Source organism: Astatotilapia calliptera, chromosome 8, assembly GCF_900246225.1.
Source record: "Astatotilapia calliptera chromosome 8, fAstCal1.2, whole genome shotgun sequence".
Classification (NCBI taxonomy): domain Eukaryota; kingdom Metazoa; phylum Chordata; class Actinopteri; order Cichliformes; family Cichlidae; genus Astatotilapia; species Astatotilapia calliptera.
Genome location: NC_039309.1, coordinates 153,011 through 177,294, shown reverse-complemented (window position 1 = coordinate 177,294; position 24,284 = coordinate 153,011). Strand labels below are relative to the sequence as shown.

General features: G+C 40.3%; 1 protein-coding gene across 1 annotated transcript; it reads left to right on the top strand.

Annotated features, from left to right (window-relative positions):
* Nucleotides 1-3,502: 3,502 nt before the first annotated feature.
* On the top strand, nt 3,503-13,801 carry LOC113027950 (pinopsin-like). Its single transcript, XM_026177806.1, has 4 exons — nt 3,503-4,402; nt 10,333-10,658; nt 11,065-11,298; nt 13,152-13,801. Exons 1-4 carry the CDS (start codon nt 4,027-4,029, stop codon nt 13,401-13,403), a joined length of 1,188 nt encoding a protein of 395 aa, XP_026033591.1. The 5' UTR covers nt 3,503-4,026; the 3' UTR covers nt 13,404-13,801.
* The last annotated feature ends 10,483 nt before the right edge of the window (nt 13,802-24,284 follow it).

The following is a 24,284-nucleotide window of genomic DNA, read 5'->3' as shown; positions in this document are numbered from 1 at the left end:
TGTTCTCAGTTTGTCTTCAGGGAAAAAAGATGAAAAATTAAGAATTCAGCTGACAGCTTCCTGAAGGAAATGCCGCTGTGGATCACATGACCCTGTGGTTTGACCTTCAGGAGGCGATATCAAAGGAAAGCTGATCTTCAGGATGTTTTTCTGTCATTGTGATATCACAGAGAGATTCAGTAGCCTCCTGAAACCCAACACTCTGCTATTATCATGCAGGAAGAAGAATACTCCCACTCAAGAAGGACATTTGTGTTGGAAGGACAATTCTCCATAACCCTTAGCACTAAAACTAAAGAGCATCTCTTTAAAACAAGCAGGTGGACACGTTGGATCCACAGGTCCATATCAGACCTTTAAAGTGATTTTGACTGTTAAAACAGTGTTAACAATTGTAGAGTTCAGGGTGAAACCAGCCCCACCAGATCCAGTCTTTTTGCAGCCTTGCCTAGTGGACTCTGTAAAGTCTTTCCAATTCCTGGTAATCATCATCTCCAGAGACCTAAAGCAGCAACTAAACATGAGCTCCTTCATGAAGAAGCAACTACAGAGCATGTACTTTCTGCAGCAGCTGAAGAAATTCAACCCGCTGAAGTCAATGATGCTGCACTTCTACACTTCTACTCGTTCATCACAGAATCTCTACCCACCTCCTTCATCACCATCTCGGATATTTAGATTACTTAGCCTATACATCTCTGTGCACCACCAGAGACTGAGTCTAACATTCCTCAACTTGACTTCAGGATTTTAATGTTCCCTGCAAACATGAAAATGGGTTCAATATGTGCCCACTGGTTTGGTTCTGCTTTGAACTTGGCCTGCTACCAGTACTTGTGTCCTGCTTTTCGTGTTTCATAAAGGATCAGAACAATGGTCTTCTCAGGGTAAGTCCACCTCAGTGGAAACATGGAACTGTTTAAACTGTGTTGATTGGCAGGTTGAATCGATTTCTTCTCTCTTCATATTGATCAGAAAACCTTACATTTCACCCAGCTACTTCATAGTTAATATCAGCATTTAGAGATGGAAAAAGACTTCAAGCTTCTTTACAGTTGGTCAGTTTGCAGGAGGATCTGGTTCAAAAATCTAATTCTTCCTCAGCCTCTGGTCAATTTTTAAAAGAACCAAATAAAAAGTCAGTAGTAGTAAATGAGGGGTTGTAGGAGTTGTGTTTGCACACATGAAAAAGACATTTGATGCAGTCAGCCTGACTGCAAAGAAAATACTGTTCAAGACTTAAAGGAGAACCATTAATTCTTGAGAGTTCAAGTGGTGTCCCGCAAGGTTCAATATAAGGCCGGTTTTTTTTAAAGCTCTTTTGTTTTTAATTATTGATGGTGTTTTCATGTTGTTTGATACTGCTTGTTGCTTCACCGGACATTTTCTCATGTCGCCATCAGACAGCTTCATCAGGAGCCACACAGAAGAAGCAGCAGCAGCTCGATTTCAGGTGAGAATGAAGACAAACGAGAGTTCCTGTCCTTTTTCCTCCAGCTGATCTGACTTGCAGGCACAACATAAAAATAACCTGATTAGTCGAGTTGGTGTGAAAATAAATGTCAGTGTTTGGAGGTGGTCTGGAGGTGGTTTTTTAAAGCTTTTTTTTTGGGGGGGGGGGCAACTGCATGTTTATCTCAAGCTTCACAAGTTTATCTCAGTTTATATCTTTTGAAATGCTTATTAAAAGACAAGCAGTTTTTTTTAACACGATTTTACAGTTTGTGTTGTTATTTTACTTTTATTGTGAAAGATTCCAATGTCATAGTTTTTACACAGTCAGTTGTATTTCTAAATAAGCAGCTTTTACATAGTGACTCATGTCTGCCAATCTTTAAAAATGAACAAGAGTTCAGTTTTGCTTTTGGATACAGAGGTCAGGCACACACTGACGTCAGGTCTGCTCCTGCCCATGTTATGTGACCAATATAGGTTACCATGGTGATTTATCCAGGTAAAAAGAGAGCCAGTTTGGTGACACAGAAACTTAACTTTAAGCCTGACATGGCTCGCTACTCCACGAACCTGGCTTCATAGTACACTCCTCTGGACCCTCTATCAATTTTCAGGTGAGTTAAACATCGGCTCATACCTACGCATCACACATTGTGGACGAGTTCTGATTTCAGAAATCTGAACTGAACCATTTTAAAAACATGGAAAATAAGATTTTAGGATAAAACCTGAAGAAGGAGATTTCCCCTTCATCATCAGCTTGTCTTCTTCAGAGACCACGTGAGTTCTGAGGGACCTGACACGCTTTCCTTTTCATCCTGGGTGATGGCAGAGGACAGAAGAATGTCATCAATCACATGTTTCTTCAGTTTATTGCAATACCAAAACTAGCACATACACCCTTAGTATTATTATTTATTTATTTTTATAAAGCCACATAAGACATTTGAAAATTCAAAATGACTGTTTATTCTGAAGAAAAGAAAGACGTCCTGAAAACCAACCAGAAGATTCCTTTTTAAATGACTGAAGCGTCAACTTTTATACCTGACAGTAGAGAAGTTGATTGAAAAGGGTTTTCACATGATTTATTTTTTAACTGCAAGTCTGCATGTCAAAGAGCACAAGAACCTCAAAGGGAACTGCCGCTGATGCACCTGTCAGAGTGTGAGAGTTAAAAAGTGTTTAATGTACAGCAAGTTTAACTGTTGTTCTATGAAAACTAACACATTTTACAAGAGAAGTGTTTTAGAGACAGCACACTGCTGAACTCCAGAGCGAGAGAGGAGAGATCTGTTTACAGTCTTAACTTTTATTTCTCAGGACAAAAAAGGAGGGATTTACAGCTAAATAAAAACTGACACGTAACACCAAAAAACAAACTTTAGTTTTAATTTAAGCTGAAAGAAGTTGGGAAGCCAAACCTTCCGAACATCAGGGTGAATACTAATGTCAAACTGGTTACTTACAAACATCAAAGTCATTTAAATCATGCAGCAGATTATGAAATGCTGCTGTCTTCGCTAGTCGGACCATAAAATCTTCATCAGTAAAACTAAGTATTGTTTTTATTTTCATGTATGACACTGGGACTGTGACTCAGTCTGACACTCTCAGTGAGCTTTGGCCCTGCCATACTTGCAGGCAAACACTGCTGCATCTTTATACCTGCGAACACTTTATAGTTTATTTTAGTCAATTTTTAATTCTGTGCTTTAATATTTTTTTCCTTTTGTCAATTTTGTGTTCTGGTTGATATTTTTAGACCCTGTAACACGGCACATACACCGAGCATAAAGTTTTATTTGGTATTCATTACTGCACTGTCATGACATCCTTACATGTTTGACCTGGTAGTTGAACTGTGCGGTGAATCTAAAAAATTAAAGTCATTCAAACCTATTTTGTACCTACATTATAATCAGTCCAGTCCTTTTTGGTTACTTAAATGATCCTGTTAGAGCTGTGATGTCACATGTGTTTCCTGTTGGTCAGCTCTCTCTTGATAAAGACATTTTTACTTTTCTTACATTTTGTTTTTGTTGCTTTTTCCTTTTTATCCTTCATAAATGAAGGATATTCAACAGTCACTCTGCCAAAAACAGATCGCAGTTTCTACCCTGACATGTCCTCTCTCAAAATGAGCTGATATCACTCATGAGAGAAATGTTTGACATGTGTTTAATAGATTATAGACCAACGAGTCATTTACAATGTTTAAATAAGGGCAAAAATGAATTTTTGGCACAACGCCTGCTCTGAGGCAGCTGTTCTCAGGTGTTCTGCCTCCTGTCATTTGAAACACAGTTTCCTCACTCTCTCTCTGTGTGTCGTCACTCCTCTCTCTCCCCTCTGTATTTAAAGTGTGTTTCGCTGTGCTCGGAGCTGTGAGGAGTATTTCTGCTCTTCCTCAGCGGGTCCTCGGACTCCTCCCTGCCCGGGGATTATCAAACAGCCTGATCCGAGCGGGGGTCTTCAGCAGGAGGATGGCGCAGAGCGCAGCGCGGAGGCGCCATGAGAAGCTGAGCTGACTTGGATCCACTCAGAGGAGAGCAGGAGGAGCACAAGGACATGTTCTCGGAGCTGAGCGGCTTCAACCTGACCTCTAACCTCAGCGAGCCTTCCACCGCTCCGGGTCAGGAAGGGAACGAGGAGTGGAGAGACGCACCGCTGGAGCGGCTGTCGCGCGGAGGTCACGTGGTGGTGTCGGTGTGCCTCGGCTCCATCATGGTGTTCGGCTTCCTCAACAACCTGCTGGTGCTGGTGCTGTTCTGCCGCTTCAAGAGCCTGCGGACGCCCGTCAACATGATGCTGCTCAACATCAGCGTCAGCGACATGCTGGTGTGCGCGTGCGGCACCACCCTCAGCTTCGCCTCCAGCCTGCAGCGCCGCTGGCTGTACGGCCGCCGCGGCTGCATGTGGTACGGCTTCGTCAACTCGTGCTTCGGTAAGTGTATGTACCCCTGGAGCCTCAGAGCCCGAGAGGCTCTGTCAGGTTACCGGTCTGAGCTGACCAATCACTGGCTTCATTTAAGAGCAACTTAAAAAAAAAGTTTTTCTGTTGAAACAAACAGTTAAACTTAATTTTAAACTTTATTTATAAACACCAAAAGTGAAAAGATTATGTCAACGTTTCTGCGCTTTATTTTGAAAAGTCTCCAACCAGACTCCCTGCAGCTTTCAGAGGTTTAAGAAGCGGTCCTCTGTTTTTTCATGCTGCCGATTTTATTCAGTGTTTACTTACTTTACAGCTTTATTTATTCCATATTTTCTGTGGATCCAGCTGCACTTTATTCGCTTTACATTTGAGCAGTGCACAGGTTTGATCCTGATGTTTTCTTCTCCCACCTGTTGAGTTCTCAGGGGTCACGTGGGCCATGTTTCGTGAAGTGGGTGGAGATGCAGATAAAGTGCAGCTGCCTGCTGCAGATAACAAACCTCTGTCCGAACACGGGACCTCAGGGGACCCACACATGAGCTCTGGTAATGTGATCAGAATCAGCTCTGGGTGGTTTTATTAAATGTAGCACACAACAGAAAATAATCAGACCACAGGAAGTGGACTGTTACCTGCTCTGTTCTCACCTGGGCTCAGTTTGAGCTACATGGAGCTGCAGCTTCAAGACTTGTATAGGCTCAGTTTCACAGACATGGATCAAGGCCAGTCTGGCTGGTTAGTAACTAGGGCTGGGCAAGGCTGGACTGGGACAAAAAATCGGCCCGGGCATTTTGACTAGAGACCGGCCCACCAGGATAAAGATTGAAAATGTGACGTCATTCAGGGGTAAAACCGCAAAGGATTCTGGGAACTTGTGGCAAGAGGTACTAGCGCACGCAGGCTTTCAATTGAACTCAGTTATACAGCGATAAAAAGAAACCCAAAAAATGTCAAGAAGCTGTTGTATTATTAACTGCAATAGCCGGTCGCATGACAGCCACGGAAAGCCGACGGGTAAACAGATCGTTTTTTTTTTTTATCGGATTACGTCGTTGAAGAGAAATTTTTTAAGCCATGTTTCCGAAGTAAGAGCCGACGGATGGTCTGGATATACCAAATATAACGTCTCAGAACACTCCAGCTCACATGTTAGTCTGCTCCAAGCATTCCCACAAAGGTCAGAGTTTTGTAGTAGTTAATACGTCGTTTTTCTTAACATAATTGGTGATATAGGTTACAAGCAAGTCTGGCGCTGAACAGAAATTGTCGCGCTATGCTCCTTTATTTATTGTGCATTAATAGTGAATTGTCCTGACACAATATTGCGTTTCGCTTCTGTTATCACCATGGTACATTGACAAAAAACATATACTTTTATTCACAGGGTAAAACAGTTGTTTTGTATCACTAATTGTCCATTGCGATTACAACATACAATATTATTGTCACTGCTACATTTCTGTAATGCTACCAGAAATTATTTCCACTACTAATTAATTACCGTTGAGCTCAAAGGTTATATTAATAAACGGTTAACGAATGTGTATTTATGACGACGATTTGTGAGACTGGTAAACTTACCTCTGTTCGTACGATGGTCTTTCGTTCTACACGGTGCATTTCAAGGTCCTGCACCCATCCGTCGGTAAACTGTACCTGGGCTTGTTGCAGTGACCTGAAGTTACTAAAAACTTCATGAGTGTATGCACTCACTCCCAGAACCGTATAATTATAAATCTGAGCGTGGTGAAAGTTGGGCAGCACGCTGACGTCTTTTGTCCACTCTGTGTGCTCGTAAAGGTCTGACCCTTTCACTCCGTTGATTTTTTCCTCGTATCTTTTCTTTGTCTTTTCATCGAGTCTGTCTTTGTACGGACCGGCATTGTCCTCCTTTTGTTTTGTACATTCCTTTTTTGTGCGGCAAAGAAAAAACAAGAAGGTATTGGAACCGGAGATTGAACGTTTTGCGGTGCTGCAAATGCTTGCATTTGATGCGGTACTTTGATTGTTTTGCCACTAGTTCCCGGCATGCAATGCGCGAAAATCACGTGATTGCTAAACAAGGGGGCGGGTGCATCCGGCCTCCTCGGCTGTAATTGGTCCAGCCCAGAGTCGATCATGACAAACTGGCCAATCCAACACCTTTCATTATATATACCCTTCCTAAAAAAAAAAAAAAAAAAAAAAATCCATCGGCCCATAAAAACAAAAAATCACCAGCGGCCCACCGGGCAAATGCCCGGTATGCCCGATGGCCAGTCCAGCTATGGGGCTGGGTATCGTCACTGATTTCTAGAATCGATTCGATTCCGATTCACAAGGTCCGATTTGATCCACGATTCGATTCGATTTAAATCTGAGAAATTTTGCCTCAGACAGTCAGAAATATTATAATTCAGATCAGTACATTTACATATTTTTGTATCTATAAAAAGGAAGCTGACACTCGCAAGACTCTATCAAAAGTGTGAGCATCACAGTAGATGCCTTTGTGTCAAAGTAGCTGAAGATAAAACACAGAAAAACATGAAGGTGATTTTCCTGGCCTGGGATTTTATAAAAATATTCTGCAGTACATCAAAAACGAAAGAAAACCATTAATCAACATATGAACATTACCTCTGAAGTTACAGCAGTTTTATTACAGACACAGCTAAGCGTTTTGCATTTTGTATAATTTTAAAAAGTTTACATTTGTTCAGAAGCCTATTGAACAGCAGAAATGAGTCTTTCTTTTCAGAAGTAAGTAAAAGGGAAAAAAAAACGGCGGCCGACAGCGCTGTAAACAACAGTAGACTTGTGCGTAACAAGCAAGTGAATAATGCAGAAAACAGATTTTTAGACGGGAAACTGTTCTTGAAGTATATAGAGAAAGCGAGAGAGAGCGAGAGAGAGCTGTGAATGAAGTGTGATTTTATCATGGTGCAAGCAAAACAGCAAAAGTCAGAGGGAATTCATGACGATGTTTATGTGAAGTGTAGTTTGGATCTTCTTTTGCTGCTGGTTCGGTCAATAATGTTTGGAGAGAGATAAAACCAACAGCTTTAGAATCAGTGTAAAAAGGGCGTAAACACAAAGCGCGGACCCGCCGAAACATTGGAATCAGCGAGCTGTCGGCTTTCAACCCCGACCGTGTCCGTGCCGTCGGGTGAGAAAGGCGACATCTCACTGATTCTGATCCGTCGGCGGGTCCGAGCTTTGCGTTTACATCTTTGTGCAGAATCTGTGTACCTGCTCTCATTTACTGTTTTAGCTTTTCGGTGGTTCTTGAAATTTTGTGAGGTTTAACCTGAGATTCTGGCGTTTCGGGCATTTTAAAAAAATCAATTCAGGATTTTAATGAATCGATATCACGTTATCCAAGCCAGAATCGATTTTAATCGATAAATCGATTATCAAAACCCACCCCTATTAGTAACCTTGGTTGTTGTTAACAAGTACAACAAATTTAGATTGGCATCAGAAAAAAAGAAATAGTTAAAAACAGCAAACAGACAATAACAACAATAATAAATACACACCTGAGGGAATGATTGTGCAAAGTGCAATGACAGTCCTGAAAGTTGTTATCAGTGCAATGCGGGAAGTGGGGGGGGGGGGGGGGGGGGGGGTCAGTTTAAGCAGTACTGGATTTGTCTGTGCCTTTTGCCTGATGGCAATTTTGCAGCTCAATCCAATTCATTTTTTTTATATGGCACCAAATCACAACAGCAGCCACTTTTTCTTTTAAATAAATTATTAATTACTGATAAACTGTTGAGGTATTAAAGACTTCTTGGGTATAGTGAGAAAAAGATTATGATTATTTCCAACTTTTCTTTTGATGAAGCGCCAATTTACCTGTCGCCATGGTGACATCCCCTCTAAAGAGCCTGGACAATATAGCAGCTGGAGGCTCAGTTTATACTTCCAGTTGATCGATATAGTTTCAAATGATGCTGAGGGTTACAGTAAAAAAAAAAGTGACAGGTTGTTTACCAAACAGCAGATCAGGTGCATCAAGTCAAGTAAGAACATAAAACGTGGATGGAGAGGACCCTAACCTACAAGCAGCCACAGAAAAGCTTCATTCAGACAGATATGAAGAAAACCATTTCAAAACAGATCCTGATCCACCCACCCAGCTTCTTAGGTTTTTGTGCATAATGTGATGTGATAGGTTTGTAGCATAAACCCTATTCGCTGGAACGTTGAAGACAATATAATTACACTGCAAAGCAAGACACAAGGTTCTGGTTTACTCATGCATGAGGGAGGTGTCTGGCTGGAGCCAAGTGTCGTCCCACCACTTGACCTCCGTCAGAGACTCTCAGCCAGGCTCCCCATAGCACTCCTTTTATTGTGGTTACATGAATATGCATAGGTTCATTAACATATGACGTCTTACATAGGTATACATGTGAACAAAGAATACTGTGTGTGTGTGTGTGTGTGTGTATGTAGGTGTGTGTGTGTGTATGTAGGTCAAGATGTGACCCTGTGAAGCCTCCCTAAAGCTAGTGCCAGGATGTCTGAGTCCATCTAACAAAAGGCTCTTATACTTAAACAGATATACATGTGCTTGCTATACCATAAATCAACAAGAAAAGATAAACTCTCCTAGGGAGTATGTGATTTATACCAAGGACACTCTAGAAGAACGGATGCACTCCCTAACACACAGAGCTGTTACTTTAGGATGAAACATCCTTTCAATCCACCAATGATTATATACACTTCTAAGCATATATGAGTAAATATTTCTAAGCATAAATGACAATCAACAATACAAATCTAACATGATGTCAACAGTATAACAGGCAGAGGTCACGTCCAAAATCAACAGACCAGAACATTCTCATGCATCGCAGCACACTCTACGAAAACATGTTGCAGTGGAATGAGCTCTTCAACAGCTGGATTGAAAACTATCCAGAATGCTGTATTTGTCCAGAACAGCTGTAAGCTGCTCAGCCTGAACCTTTTCCAAAATCTTAGCAGTAAACAGTAATTTAGAGAAGAGTATGTAGCTGCTAAGAAAAGAAGGGTCAGCTTATTTTTTAAGTGGGTGGATAAGAACATTCTTAAAATAAATAGGAACTTGACCAAAGACCAGTGACGTGTTGATTTTAGTGACCACAGTGGCTGTTAGGCTGAAAGACATTTTTTGAACAAGTATGCTGGTATAATGTTAAGAGAGCAGGAGCCTACTTTCACTGAGACAACTAATTTTACCAGCTCAGGTAAAGGAGGTAAAAAATAACAGGCTGACCTGGGGTAGGAACAGGCACCAAACAGGAAGATGCCAAATATTATGTCTCACATTACAGATTTTTACTACAAAGAAAGAAAGAAAAATAAATATCAAATTTTATGACTGTTTTTTTTAACATTGACCATTGTTCACTGTAAATAGTCTCAGCAGAATTAAGGCAAATCTATTCAAATTACAATTTTTGATGCTAAACATGATTTAGTTACTGCACAGAGCTCAAATGGAGTCAGTACTGAAGATGTGAAAGCTGAAGTAGTGGTGACCCCTCCACACTATCATGATTTGCACTTATCTGCCCCTCTAGACTGAGTGGCAGGTACAGTAAGTGGACTTCCAGGGTAATTCTTTTATTTATGTTGCCTTTAAATTTCTGTCAAGAGTCGGTCATTCCCAGTTCCAAGGCAACATACCAATCTGCTTACTGCTGAAGATCACAGTTTTTATGCAGTATATGTTTTTGAAATGCTGCTCTCTGTGGAATTATCATTCTTATTCTTTGTTTTTACTAAGGTTACTGTAGCCCTGTAGTTATTCTGTTTTTTAATCTGCTCATGGCTGCTGGATTAAACTTGAGCTGGAGTCCATTCATTTTTCTGCATGTTAACGGATGTATTTTCTTTATTTCCAAATTGTAGATGAGTCCTTTTTTTAAGTTAACCTGATCACATCCTGTCTTTGTTCTTAGGCATCGTCTCCCTGATCTCTTTGTCCATCCTGTCCTACGACCGCTACAGCACTCTGATGGTGTACAACAAGCGGTCGGCGGACTACAGAAAACCCCTGCTGGCAGTGGGGGGGTCGTGGCTGTATTCGGTGATATGGACAGTGCCCCCCTTATTGGGCTGGAGTAGTTATGGCCTGGAGGGGGCGGGGATGAGCTGCTCGGTGTCGTGGACTGAGGAGTCACCTCGCTCACATTCATACATTATCTGTCTGTTTGTGTTCTGCCTTGGGCTCCCCGTCCTGATCATGGTGTATTGCTACAGCCGCCTGCTCTATGCCGTCAAACAGGTGGTTCACGTTCACAGATGCTGAACATCTGGCAACTTAATTTATAATTTATATTTTCAATACAATAACGTCAACTAAAAGAGTTTTTAGTAGACATGTGTGTATATATTATATATTTTATATATGTTACATATATTTTTTTCCTTTAATTAAATTTGCATATTTATTTACATTATTCAGTTTATTAATTTATAATTTGCTATTTTAGGTATTTACACTTTTAAAGATATTTTTACTACCTAAATATTACAATATTTGTGCTTTGTTGCTTCTGACAGGGGTTTTTCTGTCTTTATCTTTTATTATTTCTGTATACTTATTTATGTTCTATTTTCGTGTCATGAGATTTTGATGGGACAATTTTGAAAATGTTTTAATGATAAAGTCCCTTCGTCTTGTCTGTCAGGTGGGTCGTATCAGGCGGACAGCAGCTCGTCGGCGAGAGTTTCACATTCTGTTCATGGTCATCACCACGGTGGTGTGTTACCTGATCTGCTGGATGCCATACGGCATTGTTGCCATGATGGCCACCTTTGGCCAGCCAGGACTCATCAGCCCCGTTGCCAGCGTCATCCCTTCAATCCTTGCCAAGACCAGCACCGTCATCAACCCTGTGATCTACATCCTCATGAACAAACAGGTGAGTGCTGGACTGAGCTGTTATCAGGTAGAAACAGGGCTTAAAATACGATTTGTCAGTACGGTAGGTAGGAGCACTGACACACTGATGAGGAAGAAAATAAAAATGCTAATAAATTAAAACATGCACCAAAAAAGTAAGATGAATAAATAATATTTTCTAATTTTTAATGTAGATTTTGTGATTTTTTTTCCAACTTTCATTATATACATATTAAAAAAATGTGTAGGAAAAACTAAACATATATATAAATATAATGAGTAAATGAACATTTTTATGTTCATGTTTTTTTTCTTTTTGAATATTTAATTTAAGTGAGACAGAGAGGTGTGGCAGGATTGTTTTTTAATTTAATCTCAGTGCAAACTACATCAGTATGATGCCTACACACAGACAGAAACACACATGATGTCATTAACAAAGTACATCACAATGTTTTCTTTTTTTTTTTCAAAATCGTATATTTATTTAAAACTGTATTTAAAAAATGAACTTTAAATAGCAAATAAATATTCCATACTTTGAACAACCTAGCTCTCTGAAGCAGGGGTGTCAAACTCCAGCCCTGGAGGGCCGGTGTCCTGAAACTTTTACATGTGTCTCTGCTGCAACACACCTGAATAAAATTAGTAGGTCTTTAGCCAGACTATAGAACTTGGCTGCATGCTGAAGTGGCAACCCCTAACTCTACTCTACTCAACTCTACTGAATCAAATGGCTGAATTGCCACCTCAGCATGCAGTCAAGTTCTATAGAATCTTGCTAATGACCTACTATTTGTATTCAGGTGTGTTGCAGGTGGGACACATGGAAAAATTTCCTCGAGGACTGGAGTTTGACATCCCTGCTCTAAAGGAATAAGAAGGAAAAATAGAAAATAAATTCTTAACATATCTAAAAAACTGAAAAAAAAAAATATTGGTTGTAAATATTTTAAATATTTTAATTGATTCTACATGTACAAAGATATACAGTTACACCTTAAAGTTTTAATGGAAGATCAAAAAGTAAGACAATTGAAATTAAAAAAAAAAACGATGTTGCTTTTTTTGCTTGTTTTTTAATTAAGAACATCTATTCAACTCTTTGTTAACATAAGTATCAGCGAGTCACATGGCAGCAACTCAGTGCATTAAGGCATGTAAACATGGTGAAGACGGCCTGCTGAAATTTAAACTAAGCATTAGAATGAAGGAGAAAGACATTGTGGGAGCCAGATCCAGATACTGCTGCGACTTTCCCACATAATCATCTCTACAGTTTACAGAGAGTAGTCTTTAAAAAATTTTTTAAAAATCCAGTGAGTGGCAGTTCTCTGGGAGAAAATCCCTTGTTGATGCCAGAGTTCAGAGGAGAATGTCCAGACTGCTTAGAGCAATTAGAAAGGAAACAGGAGCTCAAATTACCGCTTGTTACTACTAAGGTATGCAGAAGAGCATCTTTGAATGCATTCAGCCATGTCTCAGCGGTTGAGGCTGGTGATGGTGCTACAAGTTGTTTTAGAAAACAAATTTAATTTAATTACACTGATAAGCAAAGAAACATTTGGTTTATTTTGTGAATAGCATGTTTGCTCAGTAAGAGACTATCTGCCTGGAGATAACATCAACATCTGTCTGTTAATGAAGCAGGTATTATCATACAGAGCGAGTTTGGACTGGAGAGCTCACAAACTCCCATTTACATCGTAAAAAATATACTTTCATGGCATATCATTTGGCTAATCAACAAACTTCAGATGAGGTTATTGGGTAAGTGAGGATGGAGCTTAAGACAGAATAGCTGCCAACACTGGCATTGACATATATTATATTAAAACCACTAACAAAAACAAAAACAAATCTCTTTGTCAGTTCTACCGCTGCTTCCTGATCCTGTTCCACTGTAAACACCCACTGACGGAGGATGTACAGTCCTCCATGCCCTCCAAGACCACCATGGTCCAGCTGAACCGGCGCGTGTTGGATGGCAGCCCCGCCGGGCCATCTGGTACCAAACCCATTGTGCAGGAGGTGGAAGGAATCAGCGCTGCAGAATCTGACAAAACCGACCCCGTAGAGCTGCCGCTGCCACCCCTGCCACTGCCTGAAATCTCCTCCTCCTGACAGCCCTAAGCACTGACTGTTCACTGAAAAGTGGGGCCAGCAAATGTCTGTTTTTTGAACCCTTCAACCACCAACATCTCAGCTCATACTCACACCCATACTCATCACTTCTCAGTTTGTATGTGTTTCATTTTTTTTGGGAAACGATGAGGTCATACCCTAGATGCCAACCGTATTCAGCTGCTGTAATTATTGATTTAATAATGTGAGCTAAACTAATCTAACAGAAGAGTTAAATCCTGTTGTCGGATTCAACCGTTGAAATCAGAGGCTCGGTAGAAATCAGATTTTGCTTGTTTGTTTGCAGCCCTCAGACTTTAATGACTAATTTGTGGGTATTTTTCTATGGTCTGTGTCCTGTTGGTGTGTTGGGAATAAAGTGCTGTGCTCTGCTTTGACTCTCTGACTTTAATTTTAGCAGGCTCAATATGAGCGATGATTAGTAGTTCTGATGCATGCATGTCCTTTGATTTATTTATTTATTTTTTGGAAAACTACACAATTTCACTGTCCATAAAGAAGGCCACTAATACAAGATACAGTACGAGCTATTGCAAAGAAATGGAAGTTAAGGCCACTGTACAGGCCTGATTTTACAAACTTATGCTTGGTCTTAATGGCCAGGTCTCTTTTTTGCTGCTGCAAGTGCAACTAAAACAAGTTGTTGTCTGTGTTTCCACAAGCCCCGCTGGTTTAGAGACATATTCATCATGAAGAAAACAAGACAGTCAGCGATCGATCGATTTACTTGCAAGGGAGGCCTCGTCGGTGTCTACCACGACATCGGGGTCATTTACCACGAAATGACCCCGACGGCCTCCGCTTGCTGCCTTTTATTGGGAAAACAGTTCACACAATACACAGTAGTTTACACGTACCTCCCCTCGTAACCCCCCTTGGCACTGTATGTAGATGTGTGTGGGAGTGTAAGAATGTGTGTGTATGACCTCCTGCTGACCAAGGGTCATAAAAGCAGGAAGCAACATCACAAGAAACAGATCTTCCAGATAGGATGTGCCTGTGATAAAACACTACAGCCCCTACCCAGAACCTCGAGAATCTGGGGAGATGGACAAAGAATTCCTTTCATTACAGAGTTAAAACAATGTAGAGATGGTAAGCATAAAAATGACAACATTTAACAATTCACTTTAACAAAGTCACATTAGAAAATTCATCACTTACATTAAATGATTTTGACTCAGTCAGATTAGTAATTGAGCGCTGGTTAATAGAGCTACGTTGTACCTGCGGAGTGTTACTGAGCGGACCTAAAGCATCTTGAGCTGGAGCGGGGCACAGATTAAGTACACTATTCAGAAGTCATTCGTCATGTCAAATGACAGGCGGATAAACTCTCAGGTTGGTAATAAATGTATTACCTGTATAAGAAAAAGCATCATGTAAACAAACGAGAGCCTAACAGTAACTGTTATGCTGGTAGCTAAAAATGCTAATTTAGCTTAGTTTGCCCTGGGTTCATCTTTGACAAACAAATATGATTGAATGTTTCCAGTAGAATTCCACAGTTGCCATCTTGTACCCTCTCAGAGCCCCGTATGCTTGCAGAGACCCCTACAGTAGGGAAATGTGTAAAAAGACTGTAGAAACCATTGTATTTTAGGTTTATTTATGTCTTACACAGCATCCCAGCTCTTTAGCTAACTTAATAACTTTAGCTAAAGTGAATAGTTAGTCTAATTAATTAGTGCAGCATTACTGGATCGCCCCTGTTTGACATGATATGATATATGACTCACACTGTGTTTAACTACCATAATAATTATTAATAATTCTTGGGTTACTGAGTGTATGATTAATTAAAGTTTTTTTTAAGACATACATACATTGTTATGTTTGACATGCAGATGTTTTCAGATCACCAAAACACCTCCTAGATCTACTCTACAATCAACTTTTACAGGTTTTTATGTGCCAGAAATTGGAATGTCCACTGAAGACTGAAGATGGTGAATTTCTGAATCTCTACGCCTTGCCATTGATCTCCTTGTGCCTTCATCTAGTTTTGGAAGAGACATTTACTTAACCACACTCTCACATGCTCTGTACCTACATCACCATCCCTGACAGTCATAGCTTGGCCCATCAGAATGTGAAATTATAAGCGTGCAAAACGTGTTATTTTGCAAAGTACTCTCTAGGGTTCTTAAATCACATATGACATTGAGATCATTTCTTTTGAATTCTTTTAAATAATCCCTTCTTCTGAAAAATAAGAACCTCTCCTGGTTTTAATGGTACTTTGGAGTTCCTTACTTTCTGTTGCACTCCCAATCCCAAATAGATGCTGACAAGCTGGCACAGTAACATGGAGGAGAGAAAGAAGTTGGCAAGGACTACTAAAACTCTTTTAAGGATTTCAATGGCAATGAACCTAATGCCTAACAATGAAAAATGTAAAATAATAATAAAGATAACGCATGTCTTCTTTAGTTTTTTGTTTATTCTATATAATCATCCAGATGTCTGGCTGGCTGATCATCAGTGTTGGGTAAGTTACTTTAAAATAAAAACAAGAATCACTCAGAAGTGTTCGTCTATACTCTCGTGTCAGGCGCTTCAGTAGATTACTCCTGCTATTAACAGCAGCCGATAGTTTTTTCTCCCCAGGACATAGCTTACATATTACTGTAGTATTCTTGTCTGCTTGTTTCAGAAAAGTGAAAAGACGGGAATATGTCCATTTCAAAAAACAGCCACACGCTTCAGCATAGTCCGACATCTTCCGCTTTAGAATACGACTATGCAGCAAACTGGCGCGAAATGACGTGCACCTGCACTACGATGTTAAAGCGGCAGAGTTTACTTCTACGTTTAGAAGATAAATTATTGAAATGAAATAATGATATTCAGCGAGTTTAATTATTTTACAATGTAAAGCAAGTAAATTGTAAGTAACTGTAATTAAAATACCTAAAAATAAACAGTAATTAGTCAATTAGTGGAAAAGTAATTTAATTACAGTAACACTTTACTTAGGGGGATCACGCTTTTCAAACCCTGGCTCCAATACTGTGGAACGGTTTACCCTCCTCACTACGCACCATCAACACGGTGGCCTCTTTTTAAAAACAGCTTAAAACTCATCTGTTTAGACAGGCATTTGGGTAATGTTAATGCGTAATATGTTGTTTTATTTTATATTTATATTGTACTATTGCTTGTTTGATATGCTTTTATATTTCCTCTATGTTGCTATATTGTTTGTTTGACATGTCTTCATGTGAAGCACTTTGTAACAGTGTTTTTGTCTTAAAAAGTGCTATATAAATAAATTTTACTTTTTTACTTACTAGTAACGCATTACACCCAACACTGCTGATCATGCTTCTAAACATGATCAGCCAGCCAGACTTGTGATGACAAAAACCACAATTGAAGGCCTTTATCATCACATGCTTGAACTCATCATATGTTTTTTGCATATGCTGAACAGGCAGTTGGACATGCTGTAACTGCTGGGTAGAAAACTGCATGAACACTATATGGACTATGACAGGTGTGGTTGAACTGCATGAAGACTCTCTTCTGGCAGGACAGGAATGTGGCCTTGTCCTGTGAGCCACTGTAAGGATGTACTTAGAGTAGAACTGGACCATCACTGGCCTCAGGCTCTTCACCTTTTCGAAGACAAAGCAGTCATTTAGATAAAATATTGGATATTATTTACCTGTAACTGCACAAAGAGAATTTAGAAATATAATTATTGACAAGAGTAAACAAGCACTGATAGTGTAATATACAGCTACAGATTTGTGTGTGTGTAAAAAAGATTTGTATGTGTAAAAAGAATTTGTATGTGCGTAAAAAAGATTTGTGTGTGGACTTAGCCAAAAAAAACCCTGCAAGTTACAAGTACGAATTTTGACCCTATTTTTCTTCCTTTCATCTGATTGGTCAATGTCATGTCAATCACAAATCTAACAATCCAATCAGAGAACAGATGGGTTTGGCTGTCGGAGGGGCACTTTTTTGAACTGCAGGTTCTTATGTGTTTGTACCTCTGCGTACGTGACTTCCTGGGGGGTCATAAAAGTCCATCCCCGTTCCAGACCACAGTTATCCAGTTACAAATGTTGAGACCCCCACCCAGGTATGCCCTGGGGAATTTCCACTCAGCATTAACTTCTCTTTGTCTTACTTTCACAGCTCAAGTGGGGGAAGGTCTCTTAGAAATCTACTCCTAAGTTTATGACACTCAGGCCTTTAATACATCGAGGGCAGTGTCAGTGTCTCTACAATAATTCTACATTTCTGAACTCTAAAATAGGCTAAACATATCTTCAAGACTTATTTCGGTAAAAGAAATCAAACATTTTCAATCCCAACAACACCCAACATCCCAACATCACTCCAAAAGCATAAATATTGAAAAATATTAAAAAATAAAAATGGAATCTCAAAGGATATCATCCTAAAAATGGCATTCAGGGTTTTGTTTTGTTTTTTTTACAATAAAATAAAAAAGCAGCCAAGTTTTCATTGAAAATGTTGAATTTTAGTAAAAACAATGCTCTGTAGCTTGATATTGTTGTTACAGACAAAGTGGATGTTTAAAGCCTTTGGATGTGCATTTAAAAGTCTTGCATTGCTGTAAGTCTCCTTATCAGCTGAAAATATTCAAGCCATGAAATTACTTTTTTGAGCAGCTAAAAAAACATTAAACAACAGCAATGTTCATCCTGTTTCAAATTTTGAAAAAGCAGCTAAAATACACTGAGATTGCTCCACGGTTTTAGTGAGTTAACTCTGGATGTCTGTGGGTTTTGTCAAACTTGGAGTGAACAAAAGCAGAAAAACAGTAAAAGATGCAGACAGTGAAATTCTGGTTTATTTCATGAATACAATGAAACATTTTACAGTCCACAGAGCAAAGTAGCATACAGTACATGGTAAATAGATACACATAAAACGAACAGTGAGAAGTAAAAACCATCGTCTTACCAGATGTTTTATTCTGTAAACTTAAAATAAACCCCTGAAATTAGAGTTTAGTGTTTTAAGTCATCTATTAAAAACATGAGTCAACACTTCTTTCTCTCAGCAGCATTACTGAAGTGACACTTTAACAATCCTTCATATCACAGACTTTATGATGATAAAACATGTTCTCCCATTAGTAGATGTCTGCGCTGTCAGTTGTCATGAAAATGTCCAGAGCCAGGGTTCAAGCTTCCGCTTCAATCACCATTGATCATTAACCCTTTAAAACCGGTCAGAGCGGGCATGCTCCATTTTGCGTAACTATTTTTAAATCCCGGTAGCACTGCAACCACGTGAGCTAGCGCAAAAATTTTTTTTGCATATGAAACCGGAGGAGTTGTACTTACATCTTATGCCATCAGCTTGTCCTAGGTCACAGTTTCCTTCCACATATAGCTTTGCAAAAACTGCATAAAAAGCACTTGCAGCAACAAAAACATACTATTCCAGAAACTCGCTTTGCCGATCCGATCAGCTGTTCATAACACTTCCTACGTCCATCAGCGTGAACTATCACATGTCCGCCATGACCTGCCCGAAACCGGAAGTGACGTCATTTTCGCGGAAATGTAGTTTTTTACCATCAGGGCCTCATGAGCCTATACTGGTGTTTTTAAAAGTTATGTTTGACTTTATGACTTTCTGTGTCGTTTCTGGGATGCTGAGGACTCATATTGCACTGCTGGAAATAGTTTATTTTGATGCATATGCTGCTTTTTTGAAAATTTGCACTATAATATTTATTTTCCTGCAGTATATAAAAATTGGTGTATTTCAAAAATAAAACTATGAAGACACTCAAAATAAATTTCCTGTGGTGGGAAACTAGTTTGTGCAACTTTTTTGTATTTACAGTTTTGCGGGATAAGCCTCTTAAATTTCTCTAACTAGAAATATATGTTAAAAAACAAAAAAGATTTAAAATTTTTTGTAGTTTATTGCACTTTTTTGTAATTTATGTAATTACTATGCACTTAATGCATGCATATTATTAAAATTTAGGCTGTAATGGTTGTATTGATATATAGCAACTTGAAATGCTCCCAAAAATGGCACTACAGCATGTAAAAATATAATATAAGCTCTGGCGGACTTGGTTCTATGGTAGGTCTTAAAGGGTTAATAGGACCCACAAAAGATTTGTCACATTATCCCCGTAAACAACATGTTTTTATAGAAATCATTGTGACACAAATATTGAGATTCTTGTTTCACAATGTGCATGAACGCAAAACCTTTAGTTTCATATTTGTAAAGTATCGGAAAGAATACATTTATTCCACTGTATGAACTACACTTGTTGTAAAAAAGCTGATTGGAAATGCATTTAAAAAAAAAGCTCCTGCCATGACCTTCCTTCTGCGAGCACACATGCACAAACACACGCTCACATAGTAGCACACGCAGCATTGCACACACACACACACACGTGCGCGCACACACACACACAGAGAAAAGAGAGATGAGTGTTTATAAACCCAATTTCTGCTCCTCTGCATTAAGCAAAACACAAAATGAATGGATATAGTATCAGATGTTAACAGGGCCAGGATTAATGAGCAGAAAAATATTGGAGCTAAAAAAGAGCAACACAGGCAAAGCAACATAAAATGCTTAAGCAATGACAAAGGTCAGATGTGAGTTTGAATTTCAGGTTATGAATAACATAGAGTTGATGAAATTCCTGAGAGAGAGGGAGAGACAGAGAGACAGATAGAGAAAGGTACTCTTGGTGGATTATTTTGACACCAACTTCAGAGTATCAACAACATTAACTTAAATCGTAAGGCAGCTGTTAACATCTTGAAGTCACAGGCTGCAGGTGTGGTGTGATCACTCAGGTGTGTCTGCCTTGCTGCAGCTGTGAAACCAACCACACCCCGCCACATGGAAAAAAGCTGAACAAGAATCAAGATCACATAGTCTGTTAAGAAATTGAGAGCAACCTCACCGCCTGTGCTACCCTTTGGTACACCTGCTGCACAGCTGTGAGAGGAACAACATGCAATGCATGTTAAATGTGACTCAGTGGATTACTAGGTCAGCAATAATTTTAACCTCCTAGGACCTTGCGTCCATATATGTGGACATCACATTTTGGGTTATTTAGACCAAAATACAAAATTTTGCTCTACAAGGGCCTGATATCCACTTACGAGGACATTATACTGCCACTGTTCTATCAGAATTTTAAACGAATATCCTCGTAAGTGGCTCTCATTTTTCTTAGAAACAAAAATCAGGTTAAAAAAAACCCCGGTAATTCTTTGTTTTTACATTCATTGGGTCCCAATCAGCCTAAATAACAAAGAGAAATTAAAAATGCATGCCATGGCAGAGTTCGGTTCTTAGGAGGTGGATCATCATCAAAACTCACAGAAACAGTCTGAGAAACAGCTTTTTCTGCCATGTTCCCATGCCATGTTTTTTCAAGGTCCCATTAATACACTCATTTCACCAACCATAAACAGATATGCACATGTGACATGGTCTTCGTATCACTGACCACATTTCCTGTTAAACAGTGTTAAGAGTTTAAACAATATTTTTTAACTTATATATTTAAAAAAGACTTCTTAGTCATCTATAATTCTTATTTGAGTGTGTGATCATAACTCTTATTCACTTGGTACTTTTTGAATTTTCAAGTATATTTGGGAATAATAAGTGTCAGTGATTATTGACTTTTTCTTTATTGTTCGTGTTGTGACATGTTGTGACATAGCAGTATGCTTCGTCAATATGCTAGCGGAAGAGATTATCCCCACTGCGGAGAAGATTATCCCCACTGCGAGAGTCACCACATTCCCAAACCAGAAACCGTGGATGGACAGATCGATCCGCACTGCAGTAAACGCCAGGACCGCCTCCTACAACGCGGGTCTCGCCACTGGCGATATGAGCGCCTACAAAGCGGCCTCATACGGCGTGCGGCGCACAGTGAGAGATGCCAAACGCCGGTACCGGGAACGTGTGGAGTCCCACTTCCACCAGGGCGACACACGGAGTATGTGGCACGGACTACGCACCATTACGGACTACAAAGCCAGGGACACTGCGCTGATCAACGCTGACTCTGCATTCACCAACGAGCTGAATCAGTTCTACGCCCATTTCGAGGTTAGCCAGGCGGCTAATGCTATCTACCGCCTGACTACCGAGGACAGTGACGTCATCAGCGAGAGACCGGTGACCAGCATCGCGGAGCATGACGTCCGAGCGGCACTGAGGAGAGTGAACACAAGGAAAGCGGCGGGGCCAGACGGCATCACCGGCCGTCTGCTGCGCTGCTGTGCTGACCAGCTAGCAGGTGTGTTCACTTACATCTTCAACGAGTCCCTGGCGAAGTCTGTGGTCCCCACATGCTTCAAAAGATCCACCATCATCCCTGTGCCCAAGAACAGCAAACCCTCATCCCTGAATGATTACCGGCCAGTTGCACTGACCTCGGTAGTAATGAAGGTGTTTGAGAGGCTGCTGAAGAACATCATCTCCTCCTCCATCCCAGACACCACAGATCCGCTGCAGTTCGCCTACAGATCCAACAGATCCACAGAGGATGCCATCGCCCACGTCCTACACACCACTCTCAGCCACGTGGACAAGAAACAGGGTAACTATGTGCGAATGCTGTTTGTTGATTACAGTTCAGCTTTTAACACAATAGTGCCCTGCAGACTGTTCACAAAGCTGAGGGATCTGGGACTTAACAGCCGTCTGTGTGCATGGGTGTTGGACTTCCTCACTGGCAGAACTCAGGTGGTGAGGGTGGGCAGGTGCTTCTCCAACAGCATCACCATCAACACAGGAGCACCTCAGGGATGTGTCCTCTCGCCACTGCTCTACTCCCTCTACACTTCAGACTGTGTGGCCACCCATGGCTCCAACACCATTGTGAAGTTTTCTGACGACACAGTGGTGTTGGGTGCCATCTCCAACAACGATGAGACGGCCTACATGGATGAAGTGAAGAATCTGGCATCGTGGTGCCAGGACAACCACCTCCAGCTGAACGTCAGCAAGACCAAGGAGCTGGTGGTGGACTTCAGAAGGGGTCAGCACAGAGACTACAAGCCCATTATCATCAATGGAGCTCCAGTGGAGAGGGTGCAGTCCTTCAAGTATCTTGGTGTCCACATCTCCTCAGACCTGACATGGGCTGCCCACATTCAGGTCCAGACCAAAAAGGCTAGGCAGCGCCTGTATCACCTACGACAACTGAGGAAGTTCAGGGTCTCTCCAAAGATCCTCAGGATTTTCTATACAGGCGCTGTGGAGAGCATCCTCACACAGAACATGACATCGTGGTTTGGGAACAGCTGTGTGAAGGACCAAAAAGCTCTCCAGAGAGTGATCCGTACAGCAGAACGCTGCTGCAGGATTGCTCTCCCCCCGCTTCAGGACACCTACACCAGGAGATGCCGGACTAGAGCAGCGCAGATACTGAAGGACCCATCCCATCCTGGCAACAAACTGTTCCAACTTCTGCAATCTGGTAGAAGGTTCTGCATCATCCGGGCAAGGACAGAGAGACTCAAGAGGAGCTTCTATCCCCAAGCCATCCATGCCCTAAACACACACACCCGCCCTCTCACATCATCTATAATTGATTGAGTCAGGACTCTTCCAGACACTAAACCAAGGCACAATGTACATTTCAATTCCTTTAATTTTAAATATGTTTATATTGTCTATCCTGTAAAATAGTCAGATGTCTATTCATATTAATGTACAGAATTCACCTGCTTGCTGCTACTACTGCACATTCACCCAGTGTATATACTACATATATATATATAATGTTCTTCCTCTACACCCCCCCCCCCCCCCCCCCCAATTTTTTTGCACATGTCGAGGAGCGTGTCAGGCTACATTTCACTGTGTGTTATACTTCTATAACTATGCATGTGACAAATAAAGAACCTTGAACTTGAACCTTGAACTTGAACTTGAACTTGAACATCTTGTGGAGAAAGACAGGATGCTTTCTTGGTTAGAATCAGATCATTCACATCTAAATAAGTAGACCAAATAACAGTGAGAACATTTCTCTCTATATATCTGCTTAATTTAGGAGAAGAAACAGTTTCATCAAACTAGTGCACTTCCTGTTGTCACAGTCACATGTCTATTAGTGGTTCAGTGTTTGTCCCATATATGTGGTGAAAACAGGAAAGGTGGTTGCTAAGCTGTTGCTATGTGCTCTGATGTCACACAGACTATTGAGGAGTAGGGTATAAAACAAGTGGTCACAGAGATAACTTGAGTTTCTTCTGAGCTCCTGAAAATACAGAGTCTCTTCATCCTTTCATATCTTGATATTATTTTGGCCATGACACATCTTAAGAGAAAAGGTAAGTGACCTCTTTCTAACATGCCCTTAAGTGTTACCAGTAAGGTAACTACGTCCCCCAGGAGGGAACATAGCTCATATTACTGATTATTATTACTGAGATGTAATCGAAAATGCTATCCACTTAGCCTTTATTTTTTAGTATAACAAATAAATTCAATTCAGTTTTCAAAAGTGTTATATTTCCTAATGCCACTTTAGTATAAATGACAAAATTTGCAAGACAGATTTTTTTTTTACTTGTGACATAGCAAATAGATAACAAATAGGAAATGAGCTAAAACTGCACCATAGTTCCCCAGCTTCACTGCTCACTTAATGCAGGATAAGTGAATCTATTATTATATATTTGTTAACTTATAGGTTATCCTTATTACTGCAAAGGCCAGTCATTCTGCAGCCAGCTTTTTGACTAATCCATAACAAATATCTCATTCTATAGATTTGAAACTACATAGGCATTCTAGTAATTACATTATTATAGTTATGATTTATTAACAATAGGTTTGGAATACCTCCAGTTT